General features: G+C 40.9%; 1 protein-coding gene across 5 annotated transcripts in view; it reads left to right on the plus strand.

Moving 5' to 3' along the window:
• The window catches only part of IL1RAPL2 (interleukin 1 receptor accessory protein like 2), a 583,205-nt gene that overhangs the window by 533,466 nt on the left and 32,145 nt on the right, over positions 1–17,594 (plus strand). For all 5 annotated transcript variants that reach the window (XM_069942945.1, XM_069942944.1, XM_069942942.1 and 2 more), the window contains one exon: positions 16,736–16,865. In XM_069942945.1, coding sequence (XP_069799046.1) covers positions 16,736–16,865 — 130 coding nt within the window. The remainder of the gene's footprint in view (positions 1–16,735; positions 16,866–17,594) is intronic.

Consider the following 17,594-nt stretch of genomic DNA (forward strand, 5'->3'; position numbering starts at 1 on the left):
AACCCATTAAACTGGGGAGAAAAAAGTAATATAAAAAGTGATTCTAAAAATCTTCATCTACTTGCATGTTAAAGTAGCAAGAACTAGTTTAGGTAGAAACTTTGATTTAAATCACTGATTTAAATCAAGCCTTCCGGACTAGTGATTTAAATCGTGATTTAAATCGTGATTTAAATCAGTTTGATTTAAAACAAATCCACCCTGATCATCAGTCTAGATTAGTCTTAATAACAACGTTTATGATCTCTCCTGTGTCTGCTCTCAGGGGTCTTTTCCAAAGCCTCAAAAGTGTGACAGCAATCATAATTGTTTAGACGTGTGCCGAAGAGTTCTAATTAGCAACACAAGCAAAATGGAGGCTTGATAAATGTTCTGATCGCCAGTAGCGTTTATCACATTTTATTTCCTCTTCTATTTAATTCCCGAGTACTGACACGTGCAAAAGAAGTCATATCAGCAAGCACCCTGTAGTGTACTTTGCAGTTAATGAAAATGATGAATAGATGCTGAAGATATTGTGACCGGGGGATGTGTTTGCTGCTGTTCACTTCTACACAAATGCACATCAATCTGACCTCAATCACCTCTGTAATTTTAGGCAATTTACAGCAAGATTGTGGCGCTATAAATAAACATGCAAACCGGAGATTTATGCTCCTCAAGTATTTAACACAGATCTTTCCCTATCAGCTAAAAGTCATTCTATGCTATGGTTTTGACTCTTAGATTTTTTTTTTTTACTGTATCAATTTGTAGTTAATTGGATACATGCTGGCTGTGAACAGGATCTGATTTTGTCACTGATTGCTGGAGATTTTCAGAAGGATGTGTACTTGCAAGTGTAGGTCTAAATGGTTTAAAAATAAATGTCATATACAATACTGCACTTGAAAAAAAAAGTGTCCAGAGAATAGAACAAGAATTGTATACTCAAGACTAAAAACTAAGATTAATATTTTTATATAGTCGTGGCTCAAAAAATTGTCTAAGTTGTCTGGGAAAAAAAAAGTATTTGTGGAATTTCATTGTGCAAGTTATAAACAATACTGGTGTGTGTGGAGCCACGAAACATGAATGGAAAATACTGCTGATAACCATATTCCAGCTTATTTACTGCAAAATATTGCTCTCCGCCATGTAGTGGCACTTCATAGTGTAGAAGCTGTTTAGAAAAATGTAAGAAACTGACGTGCAACTTTGAAACAACACTTGGATAGCAGATCATATGCGAGATACATCTCTACCTTGGACTATTAATGCTGGGATGCCACCATCACAATAGTTAAAGTTCTATATCATGTGAACTTGGCTTAGATCTTCAGCTTTATTTATAATGACCCAAAAAATCATTCATTAAATCATATTGTGAACCCAGATTGTGAAGTCTGGATTCGCCATATGATGTCCTGACTGATTTTATTTATTGGTCATTATAAAGCTGAAGATTTGAGCAAAGTTCACATTGCTGATCTGGTTTCTTCTGTGAGATAGTGTTCAACACATTGGCAAGGTGTGGATCGTGCGGAACGTTACCATAGGAGCTGGTAACATATGTTCTTATAGTTCTATATCATGGTCAGAGCTTCTCCTTCCCCCTTGACTGCTCAATGCATGGGGCTCAGTGCTGGAATCCAAGTAGGATGGTGTGGGGGAGAGTGGATTTTAATGCATGCTGCAGCTCAGCATGGCCTCTATGACACCTGAACCTGAAGGGAAAATGCAGTTATATGACTTTGCAAACAACCATCAGCTAAGTGACCAGCATTATTTGTTTTGTCTCCTGATCAGCTATCTGCCCATGTCTGCAGTAGGTTCCCTTTAAAGCTGGAAGTTACTGTTGCTGCTGGATCCAGGAATATGCCACACATATATATTGTGCAAAAAAATATTCTATATGCAAGTCCTATTCCTAAATCTAACAGCCTTTTCTGTTCTTGTGAGCCCTTTAGAAGTTAGGCTAGGTTCTTAATGCCAAAAAGGGAAACTTAACATTTTTAGGGATTAAAGTGTATCTTAAAGTGAAGCGGTATTTGTATAAAGGTAAACGAAGGTGGAGACAGCCCAAGGACTGCCATAAGCTTTATCCATGTTTTCCATGTGGTCCTGGAGCTGACTTCACCTTCTACTTGGAAAGGGCCGACAGCAGGATTTAAAAGCTGATCATTTAGTTAGAGTGTACAAGAACAAAAAGTCCATTACCGAATATACATTAGAATAGAAAGTAGGACAAGATAGAAACGGCTTACATTAGAAGCATAATGAAAGCATAAAAGACCACATAAAGGTAGTAAAATAATTTTATTTACCAATATATGTTAATTTGTTAGACAAATACCAGAAAGGTATTTTAAGGGCAGCGCCCAAAATGGCCTAAATAACCAGGCGCCAATTTTCATCTTTGCGTTTTAGTTTTTTCCTCCTAGCCGTCTAAGAGCTATAGCACTTTTATTTCTCCATCTACAGGGCCATGTAATGGCGCCTTACAATTTACTATAAAACAAATTAAAGAAAAAAAAAAATTATTTATGGGATGAAATTGGAAATAAATCCAATTCGTTAAAGGGGCTTATCCACCCTTAGAAAAAGAAGATGGCCACTTTTTTTTTCCCGCTTTTTCCAGAAACAGCACAACTCTTGTCCTCGGTTTGGGTCTGATTTTGTAGCTTAATTCGAAATTGTGGTTCCGCACACAACCTGAAGACAGGGGTGGTGGTGGTGTTTTTTTAAAAGAAAGTATCCATTTTTTTTCTAGACCTGTAGAATCCCTTTAAAAACATGGTATCACATTTCTGAAGTAAGGATACAGCACTATTCTTGAAAACCAGAAAATTTTTAGTCTACTCCCTTAAGGCAGTATAGCAAATAATGATTTAAGAAAAGCTTGTTACTTGGAAAATAATTTACAATCACTTGTCTCATCACAGCCAACACCTTTCATATGGCTCCCAAAACTCCCGGCAAGCAGCTCAATTTACAACCACCCAAGCCTTACAGATGCCATAGGAGAAATGAAGAATTGCATTTATGTATATGTATGTATGAAGAGTATGAGTCCACAAGAGCAGTGTTTGATCATATCGAGTTTGTAACGGTGTAAAATATGCAAAGTAATAAAAAAAATCCATTCTAAATCCAACAGAAAAAGATCTGTATGCCTTTATATGAACTAGGTGGCCTACAGAGGTACAGTAGGGGTCCATGCATGTCTGTGACAGCCCTGGATAATGAAGCCAGGGTGTAAGATATGAGATACCAGATGTACATATATCAACCAACTAAAGGGGAAAAGGTAGAATCATGTTTAGAATTTTGAAAAGTGATAAACAAGTAAGCTATATATTCTCCGTACAATTACCATGTAAAGCTCTGAATTCACTACCTTGTTATATGTATCCTCACATTATAACATCTCTCATTTGAGTCCTATTAAGCATACCTTAACATTGCCATAAGGGATGTGCATAGATTTTATATCTTTGTATATTTAATTGTGGATGTATTATCTTCGGAGGTTGTAGCTCTCGCGCTCAGAGAATAGGATTGCTCCATTGCACTGAGTCACTAGTTCTTTGGGCAAGATACATTAGACTTCCAAAGCAGCAATTTAGCTCAGATCAGTGGTTGTTAGGTTGTGACCATGGTTATTGTGCTATAATGAATCTCCCTTTGGATATTTACGTGGATATGACCCTATTTGTATGGAATATTGCTGTCGCTGAAGGTGACATTTGGCCTTTAGTTATTTCATTTTATTGTGGTTCTGGTTTTTGATATCTTTATACTTAGACTTTTGGGAAAAGAGATGTATTAATCAAACAATTGTAATTTCATCCACAAAAGCTTCTTTACATAATGTGCGCTAATGCTTCCTGAATTAGAAAGACATTGTGAAAGTCCTGTAATTTATGTAGACTCACATATCTGCAAACAGGAGAGGTAGTAGCTGGATGGTGCATAAAAATCTAGCTCCGTCTCCTATCTCTTCCTGATCAATAATCCAGGGGACACGGCTTAATGTTAGTTTCTCAAGTCCATATAGTGTGCCAGTAGCCCTTTCTTCCGGTTTTAGTATGTCTTACTTTAATACTGTACAAAATGATAAGAAATCGTATACGAGGAGCTTCAATGAGTAATGGGAAACCAGAACTAAAAATTTTCCTATCACATTATGTAGTGTCCCACCACAGGTGTTTCCCTAAGTTTTTATACCACCCAGGTAAAATAACTCTCTCAGGTGTCACACCAAGTGATTTTAGCTGTGTTCTCCACCGCAGCCACTAGGTGTCTCACTCCCTCTGTGCACAGCTGCAGTCTATGGGAAAGATTTAGCTATGCTTTGTATGTTAACTGTGTCTTCACTCTGTCCACCATACCCTCTCTATTGAACACACTTTCTATCACCCAGATATAGGGGAGGAAGGGGTTTCCTGTTAGTAGTTAGTTGTTGTCTAGCTAAGACCTATTTTGAGTAAGAAACTAACAGCAGTTATGCGCTGCTAGACCTTAGAAGTGGGATAACCGGACAGCCAGGATCTCCTCAGTCAGGATAGTCACCCCTAAAGGAAAGTAAGAGGGACTGACCCCCAGTAAAGCAAAAGTGTATCAAGCTGAAGTACTTTGCTGACACTATGCTCAACTACAGGGGGAAACCTTCACTAGTTAGCTCAACCTAGAGACAAAGGCCTAGGACTCGTACTACCTCACAGGGTGGTTACAGACACTGTAGGCAGAAGGCGGTCAGATATTCAAGACATATGTAAATGGGACTTAAGCACAGCAGAGTACTGTTACTACTTAGACAAGGGCTCCTATCCAGCCCCCACACTACCCTTGCAAACAGGTTCTTTCTTTTACTAACTTTGACTTCAAGAGTCTGTCATAAGAGTATTGTTATATTTTTGCACTAGCCCCTATGGGCAGTATTGTTACTCTATTTTGTATTGCACTGAGGCTGTTTCAAGTAAAGTTAAACTACTGATTAAGTTGGGACTCTGTCATCACTTATGTATTGGACTTCAAACAACTAAGGGTTCATTCACATAGGCACAAGCTTTACCTGTGTAACTGAGCCACAGGCAAGACCATATTTACCACTAGACACCCATGGTCCGGTGCCTAGGGCAGCACCTTTTAGGGGGGCAGCACCAAGGAGCAGGGGGAAAGAGACAATTTTTTTTATTATTATTTCTTTAGTCACCTACCTACCATTTAGACTTGCCATTAAATTTGGTGTTATCCAGTCACAGTATGGTGGTATTGGTTAGGTCTGGTGTGGCTGTATTAAATGCATGGAGCCATTACCTACCAATCTACCAATCCCGTGGTGAGAATTCCCTCAGACAATATGCCGACGGCTCTAATCATTGATTCAATGTGGAGATTTGTTTATGTTTTAAGCTGTTAAAAACCATGAAAAACGCAATTCAGACAATGTTTCTACACGTAGAGAAATGCATGTGGCCAAAACCACGCTCCCCCATGCTCCCCAAGATGGGGCGTCTCGAGGTTTAGCGCCTAGGGCAGCAGCAGCTGTTAATATGGCCCTGGCCACAGGTAGCACAGTAGGGGAAAAGTGGTGTGTCCCTGAAGCTTGCATTGACTTTGGTGACCCAGGGGTGCTAGGTGGTGTTAGCCAGAGCTGGTGTTGCATTACTGCTGCATCATGGGGCTCAGAGTGGTACAGAGTGGTACAATCGCGTTTTTCTAAACCCCTGTGAAAAAGTGCTCAGTCAGCTAAAAGGACTTTACTTGAAAGAACAACTGCCCTCGACATTGACAGGTTGGATCCCCTCTTTGTTCCCCAGCAGTAGTTGCCCCGCTTGCTGTTTAGCAGGCCGAAGTACTGGTTTTGAGAACTTGATAAATCAGCAATACAGTCTTTCAGGTACACAGGGCCAGGTTCTGGTCTATCAACATTCTCCATTTATTACCAATCTCCTGGCAGGAAAAGGAAACTAACAAAAGTCTATGTTTCTTTACTGCCCTGCTGCAAAGCAATCTGGTCATTGTAGTTCAGTACCTTCTGCCAGTGGCCTCAGAGCATGCTCTTTCATTTCAATTCATCTTTGGATAAACACATAAAAAATATTGTTCTCAACAAAACTATTTGCTGGTAAAGAGAGTCCATATTTCAATGTCTACATAGTCCCGATGATGGATTCTTTATTATTGTTAGAGAAATTGTTGTCAGGGTTCTTTGTATGAGGATTATAAATAAGATGCTGTGTGGCTGAAATGTGAAGTAGTAGTCACAGATTGATAGAGCCAGGCTAAGCAAAGCTTATGTGAAAAATTGCTTCGGGGACCGAGCACAGGCTCCTTTAGGAAATGTTTCTCATAATGTACATGTACAGAAAAATCACTATTACATTCCCCACCCTTTAATTGAGGTCAAGATTATTGCTGACAATAGACTAGACTTTTCCATAAACGCCATTTATTAGCTGACTTTTAATACATCATTCAGATCACTCACAGGAATGATGTGGTTTTTATATGCTGTAATGGCTTTATTCTATATGCTTTTGATCTCAGCTTGTAAAAGAAATATCCTTTTGTTAGAGAATAAACAGGGGCCTGTTAAATTAATTAAATGTGAAAGCCATCCCAGCCATTATTAGAAGTGGCTATGCAAGAACATGCTGAGGATTGTCAGGGTGAGCAATACACATTGCATTACATTCTTACTGTATTCGCTGGCTCCGGGAAAGCCCCGATTCACCTTGTGGAAAATTTCATTTTATAGAAATGCTCCTTGAGAAAACATATGCAAATAGCCCTTCCCCAAAAGGCTGCCTCTATAGTGCCTTCTAGAGGAGCCTATCCTTAGCGGGCTAATGCATGGGGCGAATCGGGTGATAGGGTCAGCGATCAGCCAATGCCTATGCCTCTGAGGAGCCTTGAAAACTGGCATACCTATTACAACCCTAAGTCATGTTCTCAACTTCTTAGACCACTTAATGAACCAAGACGTACCAGTATGTCTTGGTGTTAAGAGTGTATGGCGCGAACTCTGGGGCTAGGCTCACTCCATATCAGACATCTGTCCTCTGCGTTTAACCATGTCTGCTGGAAATCATGTCCCTTTTCTTTCCTCTAGACTATACATATTGGAGAAGCGGGTAGGGGTGAGAAACAGTTATAAATCATGGTGGAAGTCAACACAAGTCTACGGATATTCCCCCTCTGGGTCTTAACCCTATTTCCACCCTCCCATCAGACCAGCAAAGCACAGGGAGGCAACAAGTAGTACATTTCTGTTTAAACCAGGTGGGTTGCTTAAAAATGTGCAACCTTTTGCCAATATGCTCCAGCTCCAGATCAGCATTCGATTAGCTTTCCTTACCACCTGGCTGCACTGTGGCCTCATTTTAAAGGGAATCTGCTGCAATCCATGTTTAAAACTGCTGACCGTGTTAGCTTCTAGAGCAATGAGAGACATCTTCATAAATCTAGTGTGATTCAAATGAGAATGTAAAACAATGCTTAGATTATATAGTAAGAAGAGTCAAAGAGGCTTCCCTAAGCTCCAGAAGTGCACCAAGCTGTAATACCTCCTAACCCCCCTTCTGTTACAGACCCCTTTACATTTGGAAACCTTGAACTGAATTTTTTGCCACTGTGAACCTCTGTGTGGGTTCACAGTGGTGTATAGATGTGTATTCCCACTCCAAATGTATACATCGTCAAGAGATATAGCTACAGAGGAGGTTTAATTGGTAACACAACAGGCAACTCTGCCATTGTCAGATTAAGCCCTTCCCATCAGTAATCTGCATATCTACATTCCTGCACTTACAGGGCTTCCTAATGTGAGCGGGAGCGCTGCAGTGAGAGCGATCCCGCTCACATCAGTGTCCGGGGCCGGAGGTGATGACAGTCAGCTGCGATCCCGCAGCTGACTCTCATTAACCCCTTAAACGCCATGATCTACAGTGATCACGGCATTTAAGGTGCTCAGTGACAGATCAAGCATCTGTCACTGAGTGATTGGGACCTGCGGGGGTCCCGATCGCATGTGCTGACAGGCGGGGTTAAGTTCCTTTCCTCCGTCCTGTCAGATCTACGATCTATGTGTAGATTCTACTCTCAGGCAGGCGCTATACATAGATCGCTGATAACACTGATCCATGCTATGCTATGGCATAGCATAGATCAGTATATGTAAACTAATGATTGCATATTTTACTGTGAATAAAAGTGTAAAAAAAAAAAAGTGTAATAAAAGTTTTTAAAAGTATTAAAAAAAACCTTATAAACCCCCTCCCAATAAAAGTTTAAAAGACCCCCTTGCCCATTATAAAAATAAAATTATAAAAATAATAATAAATAAACATATTACATATTGTAGCATGCATAATTGTCCGATCTATTAAAATATAACATTATTGCTCCCGCACGGTGAACGGTGTAAACAGAAAACCCTTGTCTTAAAGGGATTAACAATAAACAGACTCTTCTAATACATAAACCTTACTACGTCTCTGTATACATCATAGTGTGAGTTGGGACTATGCCAGTGACAGGTTAGCTTTTAAGACCACCGTTGCAGATGTGAATAGTGTACTGGTTTACTAAGGTTTTTTGCTATATAGTATAAAACAATAGATGTTTTTTTTATGATGGTTTTCAGGCTATTGGTATAATATCTGTCTCTGCAGATCCTTTAAGCATCTCTGTACCAAAGTGCTGCTTACTTATCGTAAAACACAGTATGGAAATTACTGTTTGGGGATAATTCTTTTACAATTTTCATAACATTGGTAATTGGGTTATGTTCATTTTCATATCAAGGAAGTCTGCGTGTGTTGAGCTGAAAGGTTTCCCATCTCATAACTGCACAATACACAGAGCCTATCCAGACTGACGGCAATGTTTGTTCAGCCGTGATAATTAAGTATTTTGTTTGAACAACAATTTGCATTATGGGACAAAATGTCAGATTTTACGTTCTTTGATCTACAGAAACTGGAAAATATGCCATGTTTGTATAGTCAGTTATTAACTCCAAAATATGTAGGATTGGGGGAAAGTTTAAGTGTTGACCTTTTAGACCCTTCTCCTACAATAACTTTAAACTTTTTTACAGTTTGAAACAATTCACTCAAGGTTTTTCTCATGTTACATTACTTATAGTACACTACATAAGTAAGCTTATAAGCATAGGACATTATATTAGACAGTATTTAATTAAACAATAAGCACAACAATGTTTTCCAGTTTGGATCCAGCTTTTCCCAGCACGCAGAGCAGCACAGATTGGCGGTGAGCGCAGGCAGCCGGCTGATGAGCGGATGGCAGAGATAATGAATCGCTTCTCTTCATTATTACTATAAATTTGCTAATATCTAACATATTAGAGTTGTGAAATTGTTCCTGTTAAAGCAAAAATAAATAAATGAATAACTAAAAAAATTATATATATATATATATATATATATATATATATATATATATATATATATATACAGGGCCGGATTAAGGTTAGTGGAGGCCCCGGGCGCCAATTTTGTTGGAGGCCCCCACTCCCCCCCCAAAAAAAATTAAACTATACCGCGATCTATACATATGGCAGCTTACTGTAGGCGACTTTGCACAGAGCCCTCCTCGCTCCTGGCTGTATGGCTCAGAATCCTCCTCTGTTATGCACGTGATGGTCACTAGAGGCTGCAGTGCAGAGGAAGATGCCAGGCCTAGAGACAGGAGCAGGGAGGGCTGACTATTAGGGTGTGTTCTCCCATTGTGTTAATAACGCAAGGTGAGAACCCAGCACTTGACAAAACACCAAAAACAAATGTAATTCAGTAACTCACAGGTGACGTCTTCTTTGATCTGAGGCGATCGCTCTCCGTTTCCTTTCCATCTTGCCCAGATCTCCATGATGATTTCTTCAAGCTACAATTCATCTCTTCAGAACCTGTCAGACAAACATCTTAGACTCCGCACATTTCCAGCAACTTCCTTCCCTTTTTCCCACCTATAGGCTTTCATACAGTAGTCTTTCTGCTGTTTGGTGTCATGTGCAGTAAAGTAAGGAGGTTTGTGGGTCCCGTGCTGTGCCCCCCATATAGTAATAATGTCCCCATGCTGTGCCCTCCATATAGTAAAAATGCCCTCTGTCCCCATAGTAATGCCCCCTGCCATGTCCCCATAGTAATGCCCCTGCTCTGGCCCCATAGTAATGTCCCCTGCTCTGTCCCATAATAATGTCCCCTTCTCTGCCCCCAGAGTGATGTCCCCTGCCCTCCCCCCATAGTAATGTCCCCTGCTCTGGCCCCATAATAATGTCCCCTGCTCTGTCCCATAATAATGTCCCCTTCTCTGCCCCCAGAGTGATGTCCCCTGCCCTCCCCCCATAGTAATGTCCCCTGCTCTGTCCCATAGTAATGTCCCCTGCTCTGTTCCATAGTAATGTCCCCTGCCCCCCCCCATAGTAATGTCCCCTGCTCTGTCCCCATAATAATGTCCCTTGGTCTGCCCCCATAGAAATGCCCCCTGCTCTGCCCCCATAGTAATGTCCCCTGTCCTGCCCTTCATAGTAATGTCCCCTGCCCCCTTAGTAATGTCTCCTGCCCCATAGTAGATGCCCCCTGCTCAGCCCCTATAGTAATGTCCCCTGCCCCATAATGCCCCATAGTAATGCCCTCTGCTCTGCCCCCATAGAAATACCCCCTTCTCTGCCCCCATAGTAATGCCCCCTGCCCCCATAGAAATGCCCCCTGCTCTCTCTCAACACAAGAAAAAAAAAATCATACTCACTAATTCGGGCGGGGGACGGGTCCTCTTCTCCCTTGTGTGCGCCTTGTGGATCTACCAGCAGGCGTGATGACGTCATCGCTCTGTGTCTGCTGGTGAGTTTGGATCCACTCAGGGATGAGACTAGAATGAAGTCGCTAGAAGGAGGTCCTCCCCCTGGAGTCTGTATTCTAGCTTCTTCACCTTAGAGCAATGGAGTTGCTAGAAGGAGTTGCCAGACATTATTACAATCAGGAGTCATTACATGAGGTATACCGGGGGGAACTACAACTCCCAGCATGGCCAGCCTGTTATTATGGGAGATCAGAGGACATTACAGGAGGAGATATAATAGGACTACAACTCCCAGCATGTCCACCCTGTTATTATGGGTGATCAGAGGACATTACAGGAGGAGGTATGAGGACTACAACTCCCAGCATGTCCAACCTGTTATTATGGGAGATCAGAGGACATTACAGGAGGCGGTATGAGGACTACAACTTCCAGCATGTCCAGCCTGTTATTATGGGAGATCAGAGGACATTACAGGAGGAGGTCTAAGAGGACTACAACTCCCAGCATGGCCAGCCTGTTATTATGGGAGATCAGAGGACATTACAGGAGGAGGTATAAGAGGACTACAACTCCCAGCATGGCCAGCCTGTTATTATGGGAGATCAGAGGACATTACAGTAGGAGATATAAGAGGCATACAGAGGGGAGGTATAAGTGAGCCCCTGTGTGGAGGGGGCCCCGGGGCACGTGCCCCTTGTGCCCCTTGTGCCCTCCCTTTAATCTGGCCCTGTATGTATATATATATATATATATATATATTTAACCAATGAATATTTACATAGCGTGTCAGTCCTCTGTTACCTGCCTTGGACAGAGCCATTTGTGTGGCTGTCTTGCTGTGACCCTATATTTCATCATCATGTTGCCCTAGGGAACAGTAAAGCTTATAGATGTTATTCATGTTCATCTTACTTCACTTTTCAACAGGGAAACATTAAGGCTTACAAAGGTTATTCTTCCTGCATTCAGTGCCCAGCATGATGTGCTAAGTAAAGGCATGATGCTGTCAAAGCTGATAGCCCACATTTAAAATGTTCCTTTTACACACTGGTATAAATTGTCCCTTTCCATTAAAGTCAAACATGACGCACACACCCACATACAACTTGATCACCCAGGGACAGGACACTCACCATTCTGTGATGTAGGCACTTCTTATTTTATGGCTACTCTATCGATCTAATACACCATTGAGAAAAACACATAAGAAATATACTGTAACACCATCACTAAAGTCTCTATATAATCACATTGCTTTTTTACGGTGTACCTACATAACCAATATACTTTGAGTATTTTAATTTTAATTTTCTCTAGTTGCCCCAAAGCTCTATCTATCTATCTATCTATCTATCTATCTATCTATCTATCTATCTATCTATCGGCTTATAACCTACGGGGGATACATTAAAGAGGTATTCCCATCTTAACTAAAATAGTTTAATGGCCACTGTTATGAAAAAAAAGTCATGATGTGAGTGCTGGTCTTTCACTCTTGGACCAGTGTAATTTACCAACTACATAGACTTATAACACAGAATCGGGAGAGATTGTGTGGTGTGTGGACTTCTCCCAGGTCATTCAACTGAACACTGAACTGATTTTTTTTTAAAATTTTTTATGGCAGGTGTTCTTTACACGTGTAGTCCTCCTTGTATTGCCTGCTTCTCCTGTTATGCTGCTCTTTCCCCACCCATTGTTGACAGCTCCTTGTCTAGGTTATCAACCACCACTGTAAAAGTAGTGGTCAGGCTGATATATAGAAATGGTGTTTATGTATAGGGATTTAGTGTATGTGTACTGTGTAATAGTATACTATAGCTTATCTGGGTTCACACTATGTATATTTGAGGCTGTATTTGTGAGGCTGTATAGCAACCAAAACAAGGAGTGGATTGAAAACACAGAAAGGCTCTGTTCACATAATGTTGTAATTGAGTGGATGGCCGCCATTTAATGGCAAATATGTGCTGTTATTTTAAAACAACGGCTGTTATATTGAAATAATGGCAGTTATTTACCGTTATATGACGGCCATCCACTCAATTTCAACATTGTGTGAACAGAGCCTTTCTGTGTTTTTAATCCACTCCTGGTTTTGGTTGCTATGAGGACCTGACTTGAGGACCAAATACTGCCTGAAATATACGTAGTGTGAACCCAGCCTAATTATACTGTATATAAAAGCCAGACTGCTGCTTTTAGAGCAGATTGATGGTTGGTAACCATCTGACAACAATGGAAGGGAGCATATCAGAAGGAGGCAAGTTTTCTAAGTGATTGTATTTGCTTGACATGTCCCACTAACTATATTGGATGAGATGGGAATATACAGCTAATCTCATGGATCTGCGCCAATATACAAAGCATATTACAAGACTCAAATATCAGGTGGGCAGGGCCACATGACCAATCCCTGGATCATTCATTCATCACTGGATCATTCTTTGCTGATATCATTAGACAGTCACACATCCCCATTAAATGGGGAGATGTGCGGCCGATGAATGATGATTTTAATTTTTTTTCTTGTTCAACAACTGTTTGCTGGCCATGTTACACGGGGCATTTCAGTCAGTTCGGCTAATAATCTACCCATGTAATAGAGACCTAACATGAATGTAGTCTGTCATGGAGATTGGTAACATGCAGCGTACTCTCCATTGAGATGCCCTTAGTGGAAGCTTGGGGGGGCTCAGTAGATTCTGACGAATTCTGTTGTTGAGTACTCTGACCAGTGTACCTCCTATTGAGAAATATTATTTTACTGCCATTATTTTTTTTAATTAAGCTACATTACAATGCATTTCCTGTTGGGGGGGGGGGGGGGCGGGGTTGTAAAAAAACCTTTTAGGTAAAGTCAGATAAACTGCAACACCCTTGATCTGTTTTAGGCATCTAGGTTCCCTGATATAAAGCTGATGCTCCTGGTGGACAGAGATCTTCATGCACAGAATGGCATGTCAAAGTAAGAACATGGGTGAACATGAAGGCAACCAATTCAGCTACATAAATATCATCCCACCTTAAAGTGTAACTGTTATTTTAGGTGACTTTTTAGGATGTACTCTCATGTGTATTTGTATGAGGAGCAGAACTATATTTGTCCATTCTATCACTAGCTTATGCCATTTTCCCCATTGGTTACTACCCCGCTAACTCCATCTCACAGTCTGATTTTCCAATGCCCATTTGCAGTGTGGGTGCAGACTAGCCTCTTGTACTGGCTGTCTCCTCTTTCTGTTCACTCATCCCCCTTGCCCCCTTCCCCTCCATAGACTATAATGGGCAATGCAAAGCAGTCTTCACTCTGCTTCTCTCTGCTGTAGCTGGTCTTGCCTTGATAATGAGAAAAGAAAAAATGAGGAAGGGAGGTGGGAAAACAATCTTGTGGGGACGGAAGGAAGCTCATTTGCCTAATACAGCTCTGAGGGGTGGATGAGGCAGGGGTCACTCGCCCATCACGACCCATCCTTAATGCTCTTACTGAGGGAAGGAGGTTGTTGGCCAAAATCTCGCAATACATGGCCCCATCCATCCCCTCTTTAATACAGTGCAGTAGTCCTGTCCCCTTTGCAAAAACCACCCCCATAGTATAATGTTTCCACTCCCATATTTTACGGTTGGGACTGTGTTCTTGGGGTTGTCCTCCTTCTTCCTCCAATCATGGCGAGTGGTGTTGATACCAAAAAATTCTATTTTGGTCTTATCTGACCACATGACCTTATCCTACACCTGTTCTGTATCATCCAGATGGTCACTGGGAAACTTGGCCTGGACATGTGCTGGCATGAGCAGAGGGACCTGGTGTGCCCTACAGGATTTTAATTAACCATGGTGTTTTGTATTACTAATGGTAATCTTTGAGACTTTTCTCCCTGCTTTTGTCATTGAGTAAGCCCTCCTGTGTATATCTGGGTTGATTCCTGACCTTTTTAAGAATCATTCTTACCCCACTATGTGAGATCTTGCATTAAGCCCAAGACCAAGATTGACAATCATCTTGTGTTTGTCCAATTTTCTAATGACTGCACCAACAGTTGTTGCCTTCTCAACAAACTGTTTGCACATTGTCCTGTAGCCCATCCCAGTCTTGTGAAGGTCTGTAATGTTGTCCAAGGTGTCCTTACTTTTTAGGCCTTGGCCATGGGGAAAAGGTTGAAGTGTGTTTGATTATGGACAAGTGCACCTATAATAAAAATTACAGATGTACTTCTGTGCCACCTTCTGGCCATGGAGTACGGAGGAGACATGTTTTACTGTGATATTGTTCTTTTTTGTTTCTTGTGCCACACTAGTCTAAACACAGTTCTGTTCCCTCTGCTATGATAATTGAATCTCCCCCACACCCTGCTCCTTCATTGCCAAGCTTTCTCTGCCCTTTAAACAGTAAGTTTGGTTTTACTTCTTGAGTAATCCTTGCCACTCTTGGTTCTCCTGTTCTTTTCTGTGTGTGGCTGAGATGTCAGAGCCTGGTCCAATCATGCCTTGGGGGGGGGGGGGGGGGGGGGGTTCCTGGCATTCCATAACCATCTAACCAAGACTCTAGTGCTAGCTATTAGTCTCCTCAGAGCATGCTATGACAATCCCTTGGTGTCTTGTCTTTTTTTAGTGTTTACACTGTTGGTGCATGGTAGGGGACATCACAAAGTTGCTTGCAGCCATCTAGGGCTGTCTTGAAGCAAGTAAGTAGAAACAGCTTGGTGGGGCCAAGCACAGGGCTCACTGTCTGTGCCCTCCCTGATCCCTTCCTGTTGACAATAGATCTTTCCATTCTTTTTAGGTGGGAAAACTTGCAATATTGGTAATGTATCAAATACTTATTTTACCAACTGCAGGTATTAGAGTGCTAACTGGCACCTTATCTGTGTATGACAGTACAGTACAGTCATTATAATCTCCATAAAATTTTATTTTGAACACATGACATTTCACACGTAGAATTTCATTCTACCAGGAATGCTGGAAGATTATATCTTTGATATCAGCAGAATTGTGAACACAGTTTTGGACTACAATACAGGCTGTCAGTACAAGATAAGTCATACAATAGATTTTCACTGCCACTTCAGTATCCTGATTAATTCTGTGAGGGTGACATCCCATATGGAAGACTTGTTGGCAAAATTTCTGCAACTGATAAAGTCATCTGAATTGAACTTGCTGAAATCCATTTGCTTGCTGCCAACTTTGCAGAGAGGTCGAAGAAAATTTCTGTGTAAATATAACCTAAAATTGGGTTGAAAGGTGCAACCTCTACCTTTGCACGCCTATAACTACTCTATGCCTCTGCTTATCTGGAAGGATTGTATTTAAGGACTTTGCAGTGAATATACCCAGCATAAGGCACCACAAATCTTACAGCTTTGCCACTGTCAGGAATAGCGTTAGTTCATTGTATTCCAGAATATTGAAAAGTACCTTTTATGTATGTTTTATATTCAACCCATTTTATTAGAGGTTTCTGATCAGCAACATATATGCTCCTCAACGTAAAACAATTTGCTTCTCATAAAATTCAGGCTATTCACTTTTATATTTCATTGTGGAATACTTTTTTATGCCTTTTATTTGCTTTTACTGTGAAAGCAAACAGCCATTTGTTAGGGCATGCACATGTGGCGGTGGTAAGTTACATTTTTGCCAGAAAAGGTGAGAGGAGTTATATAACGTACACTTTCTTGAAGCAGAATGCCATTGCATACTCCATAAAATTGTACCGCTGTAAACTATATAGGACACAAAGGCACTCAAAAAAAAATGGAGCCGCAAATACGTATTTTAAGGCCAGCATATGTATATTGTATGAGTCAAACTGTGCTCAAAGTGCCGGCTGAACTTTAACAAAAGCTATTATTCTTTGTTCACATAACCAGTGGGCAGAGATGCTTAATGGGTTTGTTTTGTCTGTTTTTTTCCTTAGGCAGCCCACTCAGTGTATTCTGCAGAGCCTTCTTTGGATTTAGTGGCGAATCTGGTCCCATGATCTACTGGATGAGGGGAGAGAAGTTTATTGAAGAATTAGAGAATCATATTAAGGAAGGCGTAATCAGGTAAATGACATTATTACAAAGATCAAAAACAGGCAACAAATTACAGGTCACACACCTCACACTTACTGAACGCAGGAAACAGCCCATGTAATGTATACATGTTTAATGCAAAATTGAAGTAGTAATTTGCCTATAGGAAACAGTAAAATCCTATCTATACTTTTTTGACTGAGGTTGGATCCGCACATTCTGTCATGAGTCATGAAGCTCTAAACAAGTTAAAGCTACATTAATAAATTAATCAACCTTAGTGTGTGTTCACACAGTTAGGTTTTTATTTAAGCCAAAGCCAGGAACAGATTATAAATGGAGGACAGGCCATGAAGGAAATATTTTTAAGGACTTTTTGGAAAGTTGTGGCAAATAAGTAAAATGGGTTTGGTTTCTGTGATAGTAGGAGATAATCCCTATTCTTAAAAGTTGTGCACTTGGTGCATTTGGGGCAGGACAATCTACCCCCTGCCCTCCCGGTTGGCCCACTCTGCTGATATTCATTAGAAATAGTAGGCCAGATGGGGTGGATCGGTGCACTGGGGGTGGTGGTGCTGCCCCAGTGCACCAAAATGACTTATTAGCATAAGAATTAAACTCCCTTCCCATTTAAAGCACTCTCAAGAGAACAATAATTTATTTATTTAGGTTTAGCGTTAAACCTAAGATCTGCTGCAGCCAGTTTAGATTTTCCTTGTAACCTTCTAAAATACATTTTTTTTTTCCATATTAAGAGGC

This window comes from Dendropsophus ebraccatus, chromosome 10 (genome assembly GCF_027789765.1).
Source record: "Dendropsophus ebraccatus isolate aDenEbr1 chromosome 10, aDenEbr1.pat, whole genome shotgun sequence".
Classification (NCBI taxonomy): domain Eukaryota; kingdom Metazoa; phylum Chordata; class Amphibia; order Anura; family Hylidae; genus Dendropsophus; species Dendropsophus ebraccatus.